The sequence below is a fragment of the Balaenoptera musculus genome, chromosome 14 (assembly GCF_009873245.2).
Source record: "Balaenoptera musculus isolate JJ_BM4_2016_0621 chromosome 14, mBalMus1.pri.v3, whole genome shotgun sequence".
Lineage (NCBI taxonomy): Eukaryota > Metazoa > Chordata > Mammalia > Artiodactyla > Balaenopteridae > Balaenoptera > Balaenoptera musculus.
The window spans coordinates 73,209,148-73,231,465 of NC_045798.1; the positions used below are offsets into that span (position 1 = coordinate 73,209,148).

The window sequence follows — 22,318 nt, forward strand, 5'->3', positions numbered from 1 at the left end:
TGGATAAAAATGAAAGTCCCAATTTTATCCATCCTCCCACTAGTCATTAAATCATATGTTCCACTTAGAGAATTATGAGTTTTATCTAGGTCTTAAAAGTCATGGAAGTGAGATCATTTTTAGAACATGTGTTGCAGAATACAACCTATTATTACTCAGACCCTGAGAAGTGTCTGCCAGCTCAGCAGAGTCTCCAGCTAAAAGAAGCTCCACAACTCCTGCCCCACTTGCAGAATACAAGGTCTGGCATTAACATGGTGACTTGTCCAAAACCTAAGTTTTTAATAACACTTTGCAATTCTATCAAATAGAATTAACTGCATCTCAATCAATACTTAATAACCTCTTTATACACATAAATAGTTCTTAATGACCAGTTGTGGTTGCCAAACTGTTCTTTCCTACCAAACCATGGCCTTCTTTCCTGAACAAATAACAGGGAAATGTTGAGATTCTGTCAGAGGCAGGAAGAGGAGCCACTGCCCCAGGCCCTGACATCCAGTCCAGCCTCTGCCGAGCAGACCGAGGACAGTATGTGAAGTGAACACTGCCACTGTTTACAGAGTGACTCAAGGCAACTGAACAGACGTACTTTATCAGGCCACACTGCTTTTTGTTTGTATTTTCCTAAAATCTAAATAGAGGCATCTAGACTTCCCTGAAGTTGCCGATGTGGTGTCAAATGCCTGCCCGGTAGGCCACTTCATAATTCCCTAACAAACTGATCGTTTCCTCTTGCGTCTCTAATGCTGCTTGTTCATTCTCAGGGTTTAGACCAAGGAAAATAACACCCACCAGCCATCTTCAGGCACAAGGGAGAGAGAGGGCAGCGTCCTTGGATCCTTGCTAGGGGCAAACCATGGTGGACTGCAATTCCCTCCACTTCTCCTAGACTACACCACTAACCATGAAACATGTTAGCAAATGGTCAGATTTTTTGGACACTTAAATTTCACTGTACTTCTTTATAAACAACAAACAATTTCTTTCAGTTCATTGTTCTTGATGTAGGTAAAAGAGATGACAGTTTTCACAAAGTTCAAAAAGGCACTTAATACTTGGGTTAACCTACTGACTTCCAAGGAGACCTGAGTTTCTTTGATTTTCATCCCAAATGGATGTCTCCTACATTATATATAAAAGCATCTATCACATAACAGAGCTTAATAAAATTCTGAAAACAACTTAAGAAAAAACGGTCTCTAGGAGGTTATCTATGCCAACTTTGTGTGATCCCTTTTGCTGTCAGTTGGTGAACTCAGAGGAACAAGAGTTTTCAAGTCTCAGTCACATAATTGGTAGATCTGAAAGGGAATCCCCCTTTCCCAACATCTAGAAGTCTTCATTATAACTGAAGAAAAATAATGTTTGAGTCACTTGCCCTTTTGGCACAGTCATTTATGTTAAAAGGTACATAATGGAAAATAAACTAGAGCTGGCTACAGAGGAAAGAAATAGATCTAACTCAGAGCAAGAAATGCCATTCGCATGGCAGGATGAACATGTGCAAAACACAGTGGAAAGGAATTAAACTGGCAGTGGCCACAGACATACACATGAAGAAGTGAGAAGACGTACATTATATAGCTGACTCCTTTTGAGGAAGATAAAGTTGGAATATTCTTAGTATATATCAAGGAGGAGAAGGAAGAGACTCTAAGGAAAGAAAGAGAAGAGTTACGAAACAGGCTGAATTAAAAGTCTAGTTATACATATAATGCATTTAAGCTACCCGGCACCACAGGACGTGTGTATACATGCCACGGATAGTTCATCTTAAGAAAAATACTACAAAGCTAGAGGTGACATCAGATAATTTTCTTGTTCTCAAATGAGAAAACTGAGGCCTGAGCATGAGCCCAGGGTGACACAGCATGCTGGCATTAGGATGAGGACAAGTATTCAGATCTCATTAGTCTGGGCATTTTCATTACAAGATACTCCTGTATAAGTAATACAGGGAGAAAAAGGACCAGGATTCAGACATATTGATGAGGGTTTGGTTCCGTATGCTTTTAATACCAGCAAAATTGTATTTCTGCAGTGACAGGACTCAATCCGTCAATTTGTGGGTACCTAGGGTCCTCCAACCAGCAAAATGACCTTGGGAGGTCAGGAGAATGTTGAGGCCACGTCAGAGCTGTGCTTCAATGTTACACTGAGCTCACACTAGGTCACCTAACGGTGAAGTTCAACAGATTTACCAAAGGCAAGAAGAAAGCCCCAGAAAACAATGCTTAGGTGTGGGAGAATAATATTCCCAAAACAAATAACAAAGAGAGTTAAATAATTTATGCCAAGCTCGGCAGAAATTTTTGCAAAACATTAAATAGCAGGGTCCTTAATAAGCCCTGAAGAAATATGGGAGGAGAAGCAGCAGGAGAAAACACAAAACCAAATCCAAACATATGTAAAAGAAGGAAACAAATAAGGATAAGTTCACCCACACAGAGCTCATCTTCGACTTGGCACTCTTTGTATAGAACAGTCATGTCTGCGCTCTCCTACTGAGTGGACTGTAAGCTTCCTGAGGGCAGGGTCACAGGTGTAGTTACCATAGTTATGTGCCTTTATTAAAGGTCTGCTTCATGAAAGTCCAAGCAATGAAATAAGAAAAAAACTACCCCCAAAAATGTTCCTGCCATTTCCTCTCTACCAATTCAGGTGGCACTGGCCATGTGCAAGACTCACTTTTGATCATGTTGACATCATTGGCCCCATCTCCAATGGCGAGCGTGATGGCTTTCTTGTACCTCTTCACCAGGTCCACCACCATGGCCTTCTGCTTGGGGGTGACCCGGCAGCAGATGACTGCACTGCACTCACAGGCCAGGTCGACAAAGTTCTGCTGCTGCTGCTCTTTTTTAGCTTCCAGCCTCCTCTTACTCTGCGTCCGCATTCGTCTTTCTTCTTCTGTCCTGGGGAACTTCAGTTTCAAAATCTTACTTCTCTTGGTCTTTTTCTCGAGAAGAATTTCATTCTGTGAAAATCAGAAAGGGAAAGGATTCTAACCATTTGGGGTTTAATAACAAGAGTACCATTCCCGGGCTTCCCTGGTGGCGCAGTGGTTAAGAATCCGCCTGCCAATGCAGGGGACATGGGCTCGAGCCCTGGTCCGGGAAGATCCCGCATGCCGTGGAGCAACTAAGCCTGTGCGCCGCAACTACTGAGCCTGCGCTCTAGAGCTCGTGAGCCACAACTACTGAGCCTGCAGGCCACGACTACTGAAGACTGCACACCTAGAGCCTGTGCTCTGCGACAAGAGAAGCCACTGCAGTAAGAAGCCTGCACAGCGCAACGAAGAGTAGCCCCTGCTTGCCGCAGCTAGAGAAAGCCCACACGCAGCAACAAAGACCCAATGCAGCCCAAAATAAATAAATAAGTAAATTTATTTTTTTAAAAAAAGTACCATTCCCAAGACTTTAATCATCTGAAGGATAATTCTTGGGTTATATCATTGATATTCTGATTATAAAATATTTACTATAAAAATACAGAAAAATTTAAAATATACAAAGAAGAAAATTAAAATATAAAATTTAAATTAATTATCAACTAGTTAGTTGATAAACTAGTAATAAGCACTGCCACCAGTTTGTATCATATTATTATAGGTATCATATAATATTAACTCTCAGACTTGGGAAATTGCACTTTATTTATAGGCTAAGAGATTTTTAGGTTGGTAATTAATATGACAAACCATCTAAAATTGGTCCAGAATGACCTGCTTTAGTTTGAGCCAAAGGGAGAGACACTAATGATACATACCAACCAAGAACCAGTGATTATTAAGGCACGGTTTCCACCAGGTGGAAAAAAAGGTTCGTGTACTTGGGGTACAAATCTTGCATAGACTCCACTTCTGTTCCTCTGGTTTTCCATCCTTGTATGAAGAAGAGCACTGGGGGAAAAATTTAAGTGTTTAAAGTACAAGACCATGAACAGGCCCTTGACTGTGAGATAATTTTGACGTATAATCTTTTAAAAATTGTGGTAAAAAACACATAACATAAAATTTATCATCTTAACTATTTCTGAGTATACAGTTCAGTAGTATTAAGTATATTCATATCGCCAATCTCCAGAACTTTTTCATCTTTTAAAATGAAACTCTATACCTATTAAGTAACAACTCCCCATTTCTCCCCTCCCCCCAGCTCCTGGTAATCACCACTCTGCTTTCTATGAATTTGATGACTCTAGGTAACTCATATAATGGAATCATATGTGTCTTTTTGTGATTGGCTTATTTCACTTAATACTGTCTTATTTCACTGTTCTCAAGGTTTATTCATGTTGTAGCATGTGTCAGAATTTTATTCCTTTTTAAGGGTGAATAATATTCCATTGTATGGATATACCACATTCTGTTTATCCATTCATCTGTCAGTGGACACTTGGGTTGCTTCCACTTCTTGGCTATTATGAATAATGCTGCTATGGACATGGGTGGACAAATATCTATTCAAGTCCCTGCTTTTAATTCTTTTGGATATATATCCAGAAGTGGGATTGCTGGATCATATGGTAATTCTATTTTTAATTTTTTTGAGGTACCACCATACTGTTTTCCATAGTGGCTGCACCATTTTATATTCCCACCAACAGTGCACAGGGTTCAAATTTTTCCACATACTTGCCCAGACTTGTTATTTTCTGTGTTTTTTAAATAGTAGCCATCCGTGTGAGGTGAAATTGTGGTTTTAATTTGTATTTCTCTAATGCTAAGTGATGTTGAGCATTATTTCATATGTTTATTGACCATTTGTATGTCCTCTTTGGAGAAATGTCTATTCAAGTCCTTTGCTTAATTAAGTGGCATATAATCTTACTAAGTCTTGACTCCTCCACCATGGAGGCACCATGTTCATGGTACTTCATTATTTGCCAAAGGCAGCTAAAGGAAGATACAGCTGAAAATGTGTTCACGAGCAACAGAAGGAGGGCAATCTTGATCTGAATGATAATACACAGGGGTGAACCCTAGTGTATTACAAACAGTGACCACTGTTGGGCAGAAAAAAACTTATTTCCACATAAAGTTATGTCTGCTTTTGAGATATTCTCAGTGCTTTATATCAACAAATTATTGAGAAGACCACATATAACTCACTCATGTGATAGAAAAATGAGTCGTGGAATTTTAGAGTAAAAGGGACTGTAAATATCCAATCTCTTCATGTTACAAATAAGGAAATCAAGCCCGAGAGAGATAACGTGATTTGCCTGCAATGAGTTGATGGGAAAACTGCAATGAGGACTCAGGACTCTGAACTCTCAGCCAGCGTTTTCCTCATTACACACATAGAGGCTTTATTCTTCACCTGTAAGAACAGGTTTCTCAACCTTGGCACTATTGACGTCTTGGGCCAATTAATTCCTCGTTGCATGTGGGTGTCTATTGTATCGTAGGATGTTTAGCAGCATCCCTGGCCTCTACCCACTGGAAGCCAGGAGCAGCCCCCTCCTTCCCCACTGTGACGGTCAGAAATGTCTCCAGACATTGCCAAATGTTCCCCGGAAGGCAAAGTCCCCACCTCCCCTACCCCAATTGAAAACCATTGCACTAGAAGATTAGGTATTTATTATTCACTTTCCACCTTAATTCTCATTTTCATTCATTAATTTTCATTTCATTCTCATTCTCATTTTCTCAAGTTGAAAACAAGGAGTGATCAAGACAAATCACTAAAGGCTGGAAGAGAAAAAAATATGTATATAATTCATACTAAATAGTGGTGTCTCAAGCCCACTTCCTTTTTCAGCAGACAAGCACTGAGGGCTTCCAAGGAATACAGAAAAACGGCCCCTGAAAGGGCAAACAAGGCCCCAGGTTTTCCTACAACATAAGGTCGAACCATGGTAAATTGGAGCTGCCTGTTGTTTCCTTGCTTCATTTAAACTTGAGGAAACTGTCCCAACTGACACATTCTAGCTCCCATTTCTCTGTATCTGCTGTGTCTACTGGGTCTAGTCTTGTTTTTATAAAAATGAGACGTGACATATTCTCATACTGCAGGCCCTTTTACTCACCTGATATCTTCCCCATAGCAGATAGTGGTATCTTCAGTAAGAAGTTCACAGGCAAATCCTATATTTTCAGCAGTTTCTACAACAGAAAAAAAATAAGTCAAATGTCATTCCTACTGATGAATTTAATAATGGACTTTAGTAATGATATTTTTTCAATTAATGAAATAACCAGACTCAATCAAATATGTTGTTTTTCTGTAGCAATGTCTAGAAATCACATAAAGAAAAAAATCCCTTTCTCTGTAATAAAGTAAATGTAATAAGTCAAAGTCTGGTTGAGGTGTTTTCAATCATAAAATGTGCTATATATATCAAATACATAAACCGGTTATTTAATAAATCAGTGTTGATTGAAATACTGAACACATTTAGTTCATGTGGTTTAAATTATTCTGTTATGTGGGAGAAGGATAACCATTTCCATAAGCCCTCACATGGGGCTCCTACTGGAGATTTTTTCCCCTCTTCCACCACCATTATTTGTTTAAGGTCAGGACTTAATCCCTTAGCTTATCAAAGTGTGTAACCCATCAACAATGTCAATCAGAGTAAGAGAAATGATCTAGTTTCCCATGGGAGGCTTCTGAAGTAAAGAATCAATACAAATAACTTGTTGAGCTCTAAATTTAAAACTGAAAATCTTCCCTTGGGTATAAAATTTTCATTATAATTTTCAAGCAGTAAAAGGGGCAAGAAAACAAAAGTTGTTGTTCAATATTTTGTACTGTTCTACTCTATGCCCAACAGGTGGCAAAGTGCTGGGGAGGACAGAAGGGACCAGAGTGTAGCAGCCCAGTATAGCAGCCCACGTCTGGTGGGAGAGATAAGACTAAACACAATCAGGAAGACACGACAAAGAGCTCAGTTTCAAGGAGTAAACTCTGCTACTGAGGGAGCTTCGGGAAGGATGCGGTCAGGATGGGCTGGAATAACAGAGAAGAATTTCTTAGGGAAAGAGTTTCTGTCCCAAAGAAACAGACAGTGTTTGTACAGGATGGAAAGTTTGAGGTCACCTTGAGCAAGGGAAACAGGAGCTATGAATATTTCTGAATTAACAGATATGCTTCTCTGCAAACTAAATTACCCTTTTTGTCTCCAGTAAGCACCCAGATCTTAATGTCAGCTTTTGCAAGTTTTGAAATGGTTTCTGGGACTCCATCTTGTAGCTTGTCTTCAATAGCTGTTGCTCCCAACAGCTGAAACGTACATTAAAAGAAAGGCGTTAGCAAATAAGCCAAAAAATGTTCTGTAATTGCAGTTTGCCAAACTGTAAAAAGAAGGACTAAATACACCCCAGTTGGTGCTCCATTGGGGCCACTGGCCAGCATTAATTGGGAAGGTTGTCGTGTGTCATACTCATCAAAAACCAAACAGCCAAAAACTTTTTTCTTAAAGTAATTCACCAAGACAAAAATACAAATCAAAGACAATAAAAATATACTTTCATTGTGTGTATACTACTTTACACGGACACAAGCCAATTTCTCTTGCTAAAAGTCAATACTAACTATTCACTGAACATTTCCTTTTAATATAAGCTCTAAAGGCAGTAAGTATTAAACTTTAAGAAGTCTCTTTAACAAATGGTATGTTTTCTCATTTCAAGATTTTGCAAAATATAAATCATCTCAGTAATTCTCACAATGTAATAAGTATATGCTGGCTTGTTACTGTATAAAAATCATAATGAATTTTAATAAGTGATATAAAAATAATAGAATCTCAGTGTTTTCTGTCATTTGGTTTCTCCTAATGGCAACTCCTATTTTGCTTGCTGAACAAAAGAAATTCAAGTGACCTAGTTCCACTGTACCAATTTCAAATACTGAAGTTGGACTTATCTTTCAAGCATGAGATCAAAACTAATAAAACTTAATAAAATTTCCAATTCTGTTTGGAATATCAAGGAAAAAGTTACAAAGGTTAAAACTCACAATTAAGTCTTTTTCAATCTCCTCATATACTTTATCCAGAGCTTCATCCCGGTTGGTTGAGGCTATACTTGCAGCCATAAACTTTTTATTCCATTCTTCATATTCTTTTTCTTCAATTTCCTTATAGCAAAGGCACAGGGTTCTAAGAGTCTCACTTGCAAAGATCTGTTTAATTTAAAAGACAATCCATTCACCCAAAGAATAGTTAATTTTATGTAATTCAAGATCAAGTTTGAAATCTTACTTTGAAATAATACAATAAGAGAATTTTAAAAGACTGTGAAAGATGGATTCTGTACACATACATTCCATAGAGGAGATTAAACAAATACTTTGCTTTTCTAAGTATTCTCAATATCTTAGGTATATATTCGTAGTTCCCAAATTAGTTCAAGGGAAAAGCATACCTTTCTTCTAAATCAAGTCATAAGAATTAAAAAAACCCTTTTTCTCTTAATTAAGAAAATAACAGACCAAGGAAGCTGCCTTGGGGTATAATGATTTTGTAAACCAGACCTGACACCTTTATAATTTTTCTACAAACTGTTACAAGTCCAATCAACTATGAACTCTCAACCAAGCATTATTCCCTCAAACCAATTCTGAAATACATGAGCCACTGTTAAAGCTGAGATAAAACATTTTAATGAAAGAGTCTGGAAAATTTAATCATGGTGAACAGATTTAAGCCATTTTAAATAGCTTAAATATGAACCAGTAAAAATGTTCCATTACTTCACAATCACATCTTGTCTAGCCCAAAATGGCAGAACTGGTTCACCCAACTGAGGGTCTGTTGTCAAAGACTCTTTGCAAGGTTCTGCGTGTATTTGATTAGACTGCCCTTGTTCATCTCCTCATGAGAAATTATCCAGTGTAACTGCTTCAGTAACATGTACAACCTTAAAATGTGACCCCACTTACTAAACATCATATTCATCAGGCTTCTTTCTGAAGGACCTTTGGCCCCCAAACTCAGACCCGTCAAGTGAAGGGAAGAAAAAAACCCTTTATTAAGCACCTACTAAAGTGCTAGGGGCTGTGCAAGATGCTTTTCATCCACGAGGCTTTGCAACAACCCTCCATGGTAGGAATTATCCCCTTCCTCTTCCACACGGGCAATTAGTGATTCATCTGAGACATCAACCATTTCCCCCCAGAGGGCACAAAACAAGTAAAGAGGCAGAACTGGGACACCAGATCTGACAAATATGCTCCATACTTCATTGCCATCATTATATATAAGCAAAACAATATAAGGGTTGGTAGGCAATTCTAACAGAGAAATTTCCAGAAGCATTCTGAATAATTGCAGTATCACTGGAGCAAGTACATAGTCCCCTAAAGTAGCAAGTTTGAAGTAATGAAGACCAAACTGATTCTCTAACAAAGATATCAGAACTTGATTATCCAGTGCACTGCTTTGTCATGCCCTGTCACACATGAATGCTTTCTTTCCTTCACTGTACACTAGGATGTTGGAATTCTTGGGGACTACAGCATAGGATGGTTATGTAGCTTGCTCGAGTTCACCAGAAGAAAGACCAGTCTTTCTCCTGGATCAGTCCTGTAGATACTGCTGACCTGGATGCTGGGAAGAGGTAGCAAGGTCATTTCCTAGGAAGTCAGCGTCAGGGACAGAACATATTCCTACTTTGGTGCTCTTTCCACTCAACTACACCAAGACAATAGAAAGGTCAACAGTTAACACAGAGCTCTCATTCCAGCTTAAGGGATAGTACCAGAAAATAAGTTTGGAATCTGTGGCATAAAGAGTGGAAGTGAGACTTACATCCAGGGCATCCTGTGTCTCTTGTTTCATAGGATTCATTTGATGCAACCGTTCATAAATTACAGTGTCAGCACCTTTACAATAAAGCCTGATATTGCCTTCTGGGGTTCTTACTAGTAGCAAGGGAAGGAAAAGCAAATAGTAAAGTTAATGTTTGATGTCTTAAAAGAAAAGTACATTCATAAAGTTAATTTGAAGTGTTACAGTGCTAAACATTCATAATTAGTTTAAAATCAGCAATGTACCGAGAAAAATGTTGCTCTCAACAACATTGGTAAGCCACTATCTACATAGAATGTAATAGTGAAATAAAAATGAAAAGATTCCTTCAGTCAGCTCAGTTTTCCATAGCCTTGCTTATTCTTCCAGCAAATATTCACTGACTCCCTACTATGTGCTAGCTTCTTCCACAGAGCCTTTTTTGTCCATGCCAGCCAGTGGGAATCTTTCTTACCTATAAACCCACAACACTTACTGCCTTTAATACTGGGACCAAAACACGCTCCTTGTGACCATTTTCTTGGCTTTTTTGATCTCTGCAGTAATTTAATTGTATTATGTGTCTCAGCAGTAACTAGATTTTAAGTTCCCTAAGGTAGATGCCAGGCAGGATAATCAGCCCAGATCAGGGCTGGGTACACAGAAAGCACTCAGTAAAATGAGCCTAATCAGAGTTCAGGAGGCAGTTAAACCTATATATCTTTTTGGTGAAAAAGTCAATCTCATGGTGGAAAAGCTTATAGATATCACTTAACCCAATGATCCAAGCCGATGTGACCAGCAATCACATGCCTTCTGATGTGATATGCTGGGAAAGACACGGCACCGATCTATGTACCCTTCCTGCCAACAGTGCGTCATCTGAATCTAATCATGAGGGAACATCAGACAAACCCAAACTGAGGGACTCTTGACAAAATAACAGGCCTGGGCTTTTCAAAAATGTCAGCGTAGGAAAGATCAAAAACAGGTTGTGGAACTCTTCTAGAATAAAGGAGACCAGAGTAACGATCACCGAATGCAATGTGGAATATTAGGTGGGGTCCTGAATCAGAAAGAGAATTCCTGGTAAAATTCGAAAACGTTCTGTACAGATGATAATACTGTAATGTTAAATTTTCTGAGTCTGATCAGTGTACTGTATATAAAAATAAGTGAAGGTTCCCGATCTTAGGAAATACCTACTTAAGTATTTGGGGGAAAGGGGCATGAGATCTGCAATTGACTCTCAAATGGTTGAGAAAACAAGAACTTGTAAATGATAATGACAAAGAATTTGTGACCAGTGCTAACAATGGTGGATATGGAAGAAAATACAAGAGTTCTTTCAAGTGTTCTTGCAATTTTTCTCTAAGTTTGAAATTATTTCAAAATATGAACTTAAAACATTTTAATATTTATGAAGTGATCATTGTCTCCACTTGGCTGCCTGGGCTGGAGGTATGATTTTGATTCATAAGCACAGCCTCGCTTTTCTCAGAACTCCTCTCCTGCTACACTCTCCCTTCCCTGATGTCCCTCAAGCCTCCAGCAGAAGTGCTCAGAGCGACTCACGATATAAAAGCTCATGTTGTGGGTCTACCACCCACGATGCTGCCACCCAGATTCCACAGCTGGCAGCCCACATCTTTGAAGATACACCAACATCTGCAAGATTCAGATCTACTGCATTTGTCCCTTTGAGTGATGGACATGGTGTAGAATGAAGAAAGAAAACACTAGTTTGGACAAGCCTGCGGAAATCCTCCGGGAGCCAAGGGGTTCATTCACTGCCTATTTTATCCTGGTGTCGCTAAATAAAATGTGTGAAAGGCAGCATCTCAATGAGCCATTTACAGACATACCCTGAGGGAGACCTACCAATTATAGACATTCGCTTCCGGTCACTGTTGAAGTCTAAAATGGCGAGAACATTGTAGGTCCTCTCAGTGCCCAACTCACTGATGGTGATTGTGTTCTGGGTCCTGGTGAGGAAGGCAAAACCGAAGTTCCTGGCGGCGCTTACCAGAGCACCTTCGTCAGGAGAGGCCGCCTGGTAGTTGAGCTGACCTAGCAAGCAAAGCAGGAGAGAAAACCAGAAAAGCTGAGCTCACCACCAAGGGTTCACCAGTGCAGTTCACGTGCTGGGTGAGGATGTATGGTTACCCCTCGGTACCCGCAGGGGACTGATTCCAGGAGCACCCGCAGGCAAATTCTATGGATGCTCTAGTCCCTTATAAAACGGCAGACTACAGCAGATACAGCTGGTGTTCCGCATCTGTGGGCACAGAGGACCAACTGTATTGCAAAGCCCAAAACAGCCTCAAGAAAACAAGTCATTGATTTTTAAGGAGTATGCCAACATTAATTTTCAAGTTTTTAAAAGGTAAACTTTTATTTCTAATCATAAACAGTGATATAAACTAGAAGTAAAAAAAAAAAAAAAAAAAAAAAATCTGGCCAAGAATAGGGGGAAAAAAATCTCATAATCCCACCATCCAGAGGAAAAACAACACTATTGACATTCTGTTACCATTTCTTCCAGTCCTTTTGGAAATGCCTATTTCTGTAATAGTTTCCATCACGCTAAATATACATTTACATCCTGATTATTTTAACATTGTATTTTGAGCATGTTATCATAGCTTTAAAAAATCTATGTATTATTTTAAGGAATGTAACCTGTGAATGTAACATGTGACCATTTTCCTATTACAGGCACTTAGTTCCTTCCCCCAATTTTTTTACTCTAAAAAATAACATTGTGGACTTCCCTGGTGGTGCAGTGGTTGGGAATCTGCCTGCCAGTGCAGGAGACACGGGTTCGATCTCTGGTCTGGGAAGATCCCACATGCCACGGAGCAACTAAGCCCGTGTGCCACAACTACTGAGTCTGCGTGCCACAACTGCTGAAGCCCACGCACCTAGAGCCCGTGCTCCACAACAAGAGAAGCCACCGCAATGAGAAGCCCGCGCACCACTGTGAGGAGTGGCCCCCGCTCACCACAACTAGAGAAAGCCCGCGTGCAGCAACCAAGACCCAACACAGCCATAAATAAATAAATAAACAAACAAACAAAAAAATGGCCTTCTCTCAAACCACTAAAAAAAAAGTTTAAAATAAATAAATAAATAATAAAAAACATTGTAATAAGCATTTTGTATGTGTATAAAGGTTTTTCTGACTATTTTCTAAGGATAGCTTCCTAGTTGTGAAAATACTGGGGTAAAGAATATTGATAATTTTTAAACCTGTTGCCATATATTTTACTCACTGCTTTTCTAAAAGGGTGTACCAGGTTATCTTCCCTCTAGAAGAGTGTGCTTTCTTCACCTTAGCTATATTCTCATAATTTAAAAAAGTCTCAAAATGTATCAATCTGTTCAATACCTTGATATTTGAAAGTTATATATGGGAAACTGCCTTTATTTCACAACTAAATTGCAACAATAGGAGTAAATCTCACAATGTTGAGTGGAGAAGCCAGACACCAAGTACATACCACATAATTCCATTTACACGAACCGCAAAACAGACAAAGCTAACCCACACTATTCCAAGTCAGGACAGTAGTCACCCCTGGAGGGGCAGTGACTGAAAGGGAACACAAAAGGGATGTCTAGGGGTGTTCTGTTTGTAAAAATCTGGGTACTCACGACAAGGCAGTATTCAACCTGTGAAAACGAGCTATATGCTTGTCTCTGTACACATGTTGTACCTCAGTAAAAAATTTAAAAAAAAAAAAGCTCCGCCTATCCAAGAGTTTCTATTTTTCTACTCTTAGTTCTTCCATCTCAAAGTAGAATGAAAAGTATTTCTATAGTCAGATGAATTTCCACAGGAAAAGGCATTTCGTTTTCCACCATGGTATGATCAGGATGTACCCATAGATGGATGGGCAGCTCTTTACCCCATCCGTCTATGGGGAGGGGGCGGATGCCCCAGGGTGCGCAGCTGTAGGTAGAACTAAACGCCCCGTCCCTACCCTACTCCCTTCACATACATGCTCAGGTGGTTCACTCTAAATCAATATTAATCACTCCCAAATAGTAATTAAAGATGACAGTTAGGTTGGTCTCTCTCCATCTGTTCACCCAGAAAGTCATACACCAGAAGTTATGAATGTACTTGCTAAATCTAGCCATTCTACAAACACACACAGATGCCAGAGGGTAAAATATTTAACCAGAGCTAAACAAGCAGCAGTGAGAACACAGTCCCCTCCCTTCAGCAAGTTTCACTGGCAGGGATATATTGCATCATACTGAAGGCAAACTTATTTCCAACAGAAAAAAAAGGAACAAAATGATAAAAGGTGGTAAAGTTCCCATGAGTAAGACAATCATATCTGGAGAGAACACTGATATTTTTATCACTAAAAGAAAATCCTTCCATTTTGTTCTAGTAATGGAATCAAAGAATTGCAGACTAAGAGACAGGAGGAACTTTAGAGACCTGGTCCAAACTCCAACTTTATGTTTGCAGGAGGAAACCTGGACTAAAAATTAACCTCCTGAAACCTCTTCTGAAGAAAACTCTTTATTTACCACACGCTCAGACACAACCAAAGAGACTTTCTTTTCTTTTACAGACTAATTTGTGGATCACGGAACTGATGCAAATAAAAAAGATGCTGAAACAACAAACTCCATCTCTCATTATCCTGATTCCATAGCTTCATCTGGCTGATAATCTTCTAGTCACCAGTCTTGAAACAAGTTACGTCTCAGATTGACTATCCACCCCGCCCCCATTTGTTACTTTCTCATCCTTCCCAAAGACTCCACGCTAACCCAGGTCCTCAGTTTCCTCACCCATCTCGTGTGTCCCGGCTCCAAACTCCTAAAACTCAGCTCTCTAATCATAATCTCATGGTGCATCCCAACTTAAAGGGCTTCAGGTAAAGAAAATGCCTCCAAGCCTTTCGAACTCTTCTCTCCCATGGACTCTGCAGGAGGCAGGAGGCTGCGATGGCCCCAAGGTGTGTCTCCCCACCCCGTGTACACATACACTTTCTCCCAGTGACTCAAGCAAACTCTAACCGAGGTACTGCTGGGAAGGGATTTTATTGATATAATTCAGGTCCAGGTCGGGGTTGACCTTAAGATAAGGAGATTATCTGGGTGTTCCCAACCTAACTGGGTCAGTCCTCAAAAGGGACGGGGCTCTTCCTGGGGAGAGAGATTTGAAACATGAAAGGGGTTTGATGGAAGGGAGATTCTCCACTGCTGGCTTTGAAGACAGGGGGAACCATGTGGCAAGGAAGGAGGGAGGCCCTGGGAGGAGAAAGCAGCCCCAGCTGACAGCCAGCAAGGAAATGGAGACCTCAGTCCTACAACCACAGAGAACTGAATCCTGCTCTCAGCTTGCAAGAGGATGCTGATCTCCAGTTGACAACGTGGCCTGACCTTGATTCTAGGGAGATTCTTAGCAGAGAACTCAGTCACGCCATGTGCCCAGACTTCTGACCTAAAGAACTGTGAGCTAATGAATGGGTGATTTAAGCCACTGACTTGTGGTGATCCACTACAGAGCAACAGAAAAACCAATGCAGCTTCTCCACACTCAGCCTCCATGTGCCCTCCATGTACTCAACACTTGGGCCACACAAACCGTCTGCTGAGCATACATGACAAGATTCTCACCTCTCACTGTTGATGTTATGCATAATAAAAGATAAGCCAATCTCTACTATTCTTGTAAAAGAGGGAAAATGAGAGTGCAAGAGCAGAGGCACACCAGCATGGTGGAGTGGAAGGACAGAAAAGGACATTCGTTTGTATGCTGGGCTGATTAAAGTGGAGAATGCATGTGACAAAAGGGCACCTTTTGCTCTCTCCAGAATGCACATGTGTATCTATATAATGTATCATTGTGTCCATAGGTGACAAAATACCTAGCTTTCATTAATACTGGACAAATTTGCTGTAAGAAAGCTAGCACAAGCTGCATTTAAGAATGCTGCAGACTTGGAAACAACCTAAATGTCCATCGACAGATGAATAGAAGATGTGGTATATATACACAATGGAATATTACTCAGCCATAAAAAAGAATGAAATAATGCCATTTGCAGCAACATGGATGGACCTAGAGATTGTCATACTGAGTGAAGTCAGAAAGAATGACAAATATCATGTGATATCACTTATCTGTGGAATCTAAAATATGACACAAATGAACTTATCTATGAAACAGAAACAGACTCACAAACAGAGAGAACAGACTTGTGGTTGCCAAGGGGGAGGGAGGGTGGGGGAGGAATGCAGTGGGAGTTTGGGATTAGCAGATGCAAACTATTGTATAGAATGGATAAACAACAAGGTCCTACTGTATAGCATAGGAAACTGTATTTAATATACTGTGATAAACCATAATGGAAAATAATAGGAAAAAGAATGTACCTACATGTATAACTGAATCACTTTGCTGTATAGCAGAAGTTAACACAACACTGTAAATCAACTATACTTCAATTTTTTTAAAAAAAGGTTAATCTAAAAAAAAAGAATTCTTCAGATGAATCTACAAGTCAGCTTGCTTGTACCCATGCAAATACACATGAATTATGCTCCTTCAAATGAAAAAGGCACCTTCAGGAGGCCTAGGCTTTTGGCTGCTATTATTTCAAACCCCAAACGTATCTGAATGTAAAAAATAAGTTTTCTCTGAAATTATTTTGTAGTAAAGACTGTCCAAGTTTAAAGTCCACTTATCATCCAGATAAGGTTTGACTCTTCATAAATATTAAGTAATCAGATAGTGAGAAGATTTTTATTCTTCTGTTATAATGCAAGAGTCAATCATTTTTTTTACTGATAAGATTTCAATTCCAAAGTGATAAACACATCTGGAGCTAGAACTGTGAAGGAGATGTATATTTCCGGAGGCCAGGAGCCTGTTTCATGGGTTGTTGGCTCGTATACCATCTAGTGGAAGGGGCCCACAGATAGTCATCGTTTGGGTGGAGATTCGACAAACTTGTCATGCACACAACTCTTTTTTTATTTTTCCTTTGGACAGTAATATTTATTATTATAGGAAATATGTATACACCTTGTTATATTTGTACTTTGAGTTAATTTAGTGATAATTTGCAATATGCTATGTGGATTCAGACTGCAGTCATTTGAAACTTTACGTGATATACCATCATAATTCATATGACCCTGTGATTCTAAAGTTTAAATCTCACCAGGTTGAGATGGGAATTTTCAGAAGTCATTTACTTTGAGGGTATTTGGGTTCTCTGAAATATGTGACAGGATCCCTGGGAGAAGGACTTTAAGACAGTTGCAATGCTATCCATTCACTTCTTTTCCCCAGAGGGGGGGAAAAAAAAAGGACTCAGGCGACCTGGTCTAACTGTTTTGTCAGCTGGCCCTCTGGGTAAACAGACCAATCATTTTCTAGGAAGAAGAAACCTTATATCAGAAATGCCTTTTGCAGGATATCTCTGGCAAAGAATTACCTATGGGAAATAGAACCCAGGATCTAGAAGGCAAGGCTCCCTGGAGTATGCCATGTAAGCCATGCACTTCTCTGGGGTATAAAATATCATAATTGAAACCTAATTGTAACACCTCTAGTTCATACAACTCTTTATGTGCATTTGAGTCCCAAGCACGAGTTCCCCGTAAACTAAAAAAAGCTGGTCCCCAGTGTCCGAGATGCGAGAGCCACACTCACCGTCGAGCCTGTCCACCATGACCGTGTGGCACACCGCCAGCAGGAAGAAGAACTGTTGCACTTCCGGCTCCTTCCCCAACTGGATTTGCTCGATGAGATAATGGTCATAAAATACAAGCTTCCCATCGGAATACATATTCCAGCTAAAATCCACTGGCTGAAAGAAGCAGAGGAGGAAAAGTCACTGTGATTTAAAACAAACAACTTGGGCTTCACAAATGATAGGAACTTTTCTCAGAAGCCGTGTCTTCATGCAAGTATCACCTTAGGATTTTAACACGTTCTGAAGTGTCAAGAGGCTCACATCTGTCTTAACACAGCTTGTTGTGAGTTGAATTGTGTCCACCCAAAAAGATATGTTGCCCTAACCCCTGGTACCTGGGAATAGGACCTTCTTTGGAAATAAGGTCTTGGTAGATGTAATCAAAATTAGGGTATACTGGATTCGGGGGCCCTAATCCAATGACTGATATCTCTATAAAAGGAGGGAAATCTGGACACAGGCAGAAGGCCATGTGATGACACAGGCAGACTTCTGAGTGTTGAGTCTGCAAGCCAAGGAATGTCAAGGATTGCAGGCAACCACCAGAACCTAGGAAAAGGCAAGCAAGGATTCTGCCCTAGAGTCTCCAGAGGGAACGTGGCCCTACTGACACCTTAATTTCAAACTTTTAGCCTCCAGAGCTGTGAGGGAATACATTATTGTTGCTCTAAGCCACCCATTTTATGGTAGTTTGTTACAGCCCAGGAAACTCATACATAACCCAAGAGATCTCCTAAGTGAAAGGACTCACCTCTATTTTGCTATGACTGTTCTGAGAAGCATCCCGATGGTCTCCTGTGAACAAACAGGACAAAACAAACTGAGTCAATGGGTCTCGAAGCCTGTTTCTGGACAGCCCTCAAATTAAGAATGGTTTTTCAAGAGTTGTAAAAAAACAAACAAAGCATAACAAAGAAGATATTTGATACAGACCATATGTGGCCGGCAAAGGCTAAAATATTTCCTATCTGGCTCTTTACAGAAAAAGTTTGCTGGCTTCTGGTCTAGAGGTTCAAATACTGGCAAATTGTGTCCCTCTACACTGCAATCTCCTCTGGGGCCAGAAGCACGTCCTATGAAGTGCTTTACCCCCGCCCTCCCCCAGCTCAGAAGGAACCACCAGCACGCAGAGGAGAACCCCTTCCTCAAGCCCTCAGCATCCCACCTTCCTCACTGATGTTCTGGGAAAGTACCATACACAGCACAAAGTTTCCTCCAAGTGGAAAGCATATGATGTTATGCTTACAGCTTTTAAAAGAATTATATCGTTTTTATTTAAAAGTTAGAGCACCCTATTTGAATACAGCATTAGCCTTGTTATTTTTATAAATCTATAGCACATTTCAGAATATCAAGTGGAAATCAAATTTTAAAATATAATTGCGGTGAGATACACATAACATACAATTTACCATCTCAACTATTTTTGAGTGAACAGTTCAGCAGCACTAAGTCCAGTCACACAGCTGTGCAGCCATCAACACCATCCATCTCCATGGCTCTTTCATCTGGTAAAATTGAAACTCTGTACTCATTAAACACTAACTCCTCATTCCCTTCTCTCCTCAGCCCCTGGCAACCACCATTCTACTCTCTGTCTCTATGAATTTGACTCCTCTAAGTACCTCAAATAAGTGGAATCATACAATATGTGTCCTTTTGTGCCTGGCTTATTTCACTTAGCAGAATGACCTCAAGGTTCATCCATGTCGTAGCAAGTGTCAGAATCTCCTTCATTTTTAAGGCTGAATAATATCCCATTGTGTGTATATACCACATTTTCCTTATCCATTCATCCACTGATGGACACTTAGGTTCCTTCTAAACCTTCACCATTGTGAATAATGCTGCTACGAACATGGGTGTGCACATATTGCTCGAGTCCCTGCTTTTGGTTCATTTGGGGTGCGCACCCAGGAGCAGAATTGCTGGGTCACATGGCAAGTTAAATTTGTGGGGAATGTGTACCTATTTCTGACTCCTGACCTCCCCACACGTGTGATCCCAACACCACCAGTGATGCTGCTGCAGATACATCATCAGAATGACCACCAGGGCTCTGAACTGGGAGGGGAGCCACTCTGGGAAGGCAGCCTCTGGCCACACATGCCCAGGGACTGAGTAACTAACAGCTTCCACTCACCGTAAATTTGCCCGTTGATGCAGCATTTTTTAAAGGTCATGATGTTCTGTGTGAGCGTCCCTGTCTTGTCAGAGAAGATGTAATGGATCTGCCCGAGCTGCTCATTCAGCGTGGTGGTTCTTGCCTTCGCGGGCGTGTCTTTCTCAGGATAGTACATCTGCAGGTCCCAGTTGATGAAGTAACTCTGTCCAAGACGAATCACTTCCACGCTAGGAGGACGAAAGATTACTTTTGATCAAGCTCTCAGATATGAGTGGCAGGCAGTGGATCTTGTCCTAACTTTGCGCCAGGAGCGAGCTGCTTGTCTATTGCTACAAAGAGACAAGCCCTGCGGTGACCCATGTGCCCAGTCTCTGGGTTCTCCTGACCAAACACATCTTCCTCCAGCTTCAGGGTCAAAGCGTCCTCTCAATGTGATCTCCTACTCACTCCTGAGCACATCTGGCCACAGCACCCCATTCAGAACACGCCGCCCACACGGGTGACATGGTAACACTGCAGGGGGCACCCCACGATGTGACAGCTTCTACTCTTTTCTCTCATTCCCCATCGCACTCAGACAACTGGAAAGGCATGTTCACCTTTGCCCTCAACTGGAGGACAAAGGGAGTGAGGGTCCACTAGGTTATACACCCCTGTGTACTCTCAAGTAGGACAAAGGGCTTTTGGCAAATAACCCCTAAAGCATGGTTTTTTCCTAAATTGTTTTTTTTAACCATTTTTTAATTGAAGTATGTTGTGTTAGTTTCAGGTATACAGCAAAGTGATTCAGTGATGTATATATATTTTTTGAGGAAGATGTACCTATATTTACATATTCTTTTTCAGATTCTTTTCCATTATAGGTTATTACAAGATACTGAATATAGTTCCCAGTGCTAAACAGTAGGCCCTTGTCATTTATCCATTTTATATATAGTCCTAAATTCTTATAAGGTTACAGAATGTCCAAAATACGATATTCTAAAAGGATCATTTCCATTTAAAAACTATAACTGATTAAATCTATCTCAACTATTTAAGAAAGGTGCTTACACATCCAGCAACTGTTAAGTGGGCAAAGGATGTGTCTATAATAAGCTAAACAGATGGAAAAATAACTCCCTCCTTCTCTCCTCCCTTATGTATTTCCTGAGTGCCTACTATGTACCAGACACCATCCTAGGTACAGGGGACACATTAGTAAACAAAAGAGACAAAAACCCTGCTCTCAAGGAGGTTACCTTCTAATGGAGATGGACAAATAAATAAACCGGTAAACACACAGTATATCAGGTGATGAAAATTCTCTGCAGAAAATCAAAGCAGGGTGAGGGACTGGAGACCGACAGGCAGAGGAAGTGATGTTTAAGAAAGAGAGGGTCAGGAAAAGCCAGGGGGATAAGGTGATTTTTGAGCAGAGACCTGAAGGAAATGAAAGAGCAACCATGTAGATATGGAGGGGAAAAGCATGTTACAGGTGGAGGTCAGAGCAGGCACAAAGGCCCTGTGGCAGGCACTGGTACGGCTGAGGAATTCAAGGAGGCTAGAGATGAGGGAGTCCAGGGAGTGGGTAGAGATGCTGGAGGTTATGGTTGGGTGTGGAGGGCAGAGCAGCAGATCACATGGGCCTTGTGGGTATAGTGTGGCTTCAGTGAGTCTATTCTGAATGAATAGACTGTAGGGTTAAAAACAAAGCAGAGATACTATCTGAAATGACCTGATCGATTTATAGTTTGAAAGGACCTTTACTTCCAAGAGAAACAAAGAAAATCATATTAGTCACATGACGTGACTTTTTAAACCTAAAACTACATATACGGTTTATTTCATAACATACATTTATAGATAGAGACAAAATAATCTGTATAATAGTTCCCCTAACAAAGGTAAAACTCATCTCAGTTGTTTTTTTTTTTTTTTAAATAACTGCAAACACATGGCTCCCCAGGGCTTTACTTCATGTTAAAAGAACAATAGTAACTACCTGTAATAAAATTAAAAATAAAACAAATGCACATGTAATAAAATTAAAATAAAATAAATGCTTCTAATTACAGGTGTGCATGTGGCCCTATATGCCTCTGGGCTATTACTTATTGGAACTAAGAGGAGACTCTGAATGCTGGATATATTTCAAGGCACAATTTCTCTCCCAATGGTCGAAAGTTCAATTGACCAGGGATAGTGAACTTTGATATTAAAAAATGAAAAAGTAAAAAAAAGTCAGAAATATCACAAAACAAGGTGATGACCATTTGTCAGAGATACGATCCTGACTCTTATCGCGGTTGAGGTTGAGATGAGAAACACAGAACATTTTGAGAGGTTGACGGTGGGCAGGGAGAGTGGTATTCCCATTAGAAGGCAGCATTCAGGAAAGCCAGTGAGTTTTGCAAGCAATAGGTGTAGCAGGTGGTAATAAGGAAGACACAGAAAAGAGGTTAGGAAGGCTCCTGAAAAGGAAAACAACCAAGTTATTCCATGATGTTCTAAATCTTCACCCAGCTCTTTCTGATGCTTGAGCTTTGGAGCTCACCAAGAAGGAATCTTGCCAAGCAAGTGACTAAGGAGTAGAGTTTGATCTCTGAATCTGGTAGCTGTATCTGTCAAGAGGTCGAGATAAAAGATGCTGTGTCTGGCACAAAGTAGACACACCAACGTTAATTTCCTTTCCCCGTATCACCCTCAATTCTGAAATGAAAGCTATTTTCTTACTTGT

The 22,318-nt window shown here is 40.3% G+C and overlaps 1 protein-coding gene across 2 annotated transcripts in view; it reads right to left on the reverse strand.

Moving 5' to 3' along the window:
* ATP8B1 (ATPase phospholipid transporting 8B1) overlaps nt 1–22,318 on the reverse strand; it is a 113,881-nt gene that overhangs the window by 7,484 nt on the left and 84,079 nt on the right. For both annotated transcript variants that reach the window (XM_036874206.1, XM_036874207.1), the window contains exons 13-22: nt 19,618–19,826; nt 18,226–18,269; nt 17,432–17,588; nt 11,623–11,811; nt 9,763–9,875; nt 7,971–8,135; nt 7,121–7,232; nt 6,037–6,112; nt 3,772–3,904; nt 2,692–2,980 (exon numbers count right to left, since the gene is read on the reverse strand). In XM_036874206.1, the coding sequence (XP_036730101.1) occupies nt 2,692–2,980; nt 3,772–3,904; nt 6,037–6,112; nt 7,121–7,232; nt 7,971–8,135; nt 9,763–9,875; nt 11,623–11,811; nt 17,432–17,588; nt 18,226–18,269; nt 19,618–19,826 (1,487 nt within the window). The remainder of the gene's footprint in view (nt 1–2,691; nt 2,981–3,771; nt 3,905–6,036; nt 6,113–7,120; nt 7,233–7,970; nt 8,136–9,762; nt 9,876–11,622; nt 11,812–17,431; nt 17,589–18,225; nt 18,270–19,617; nt 19,827–22,318) is intronic.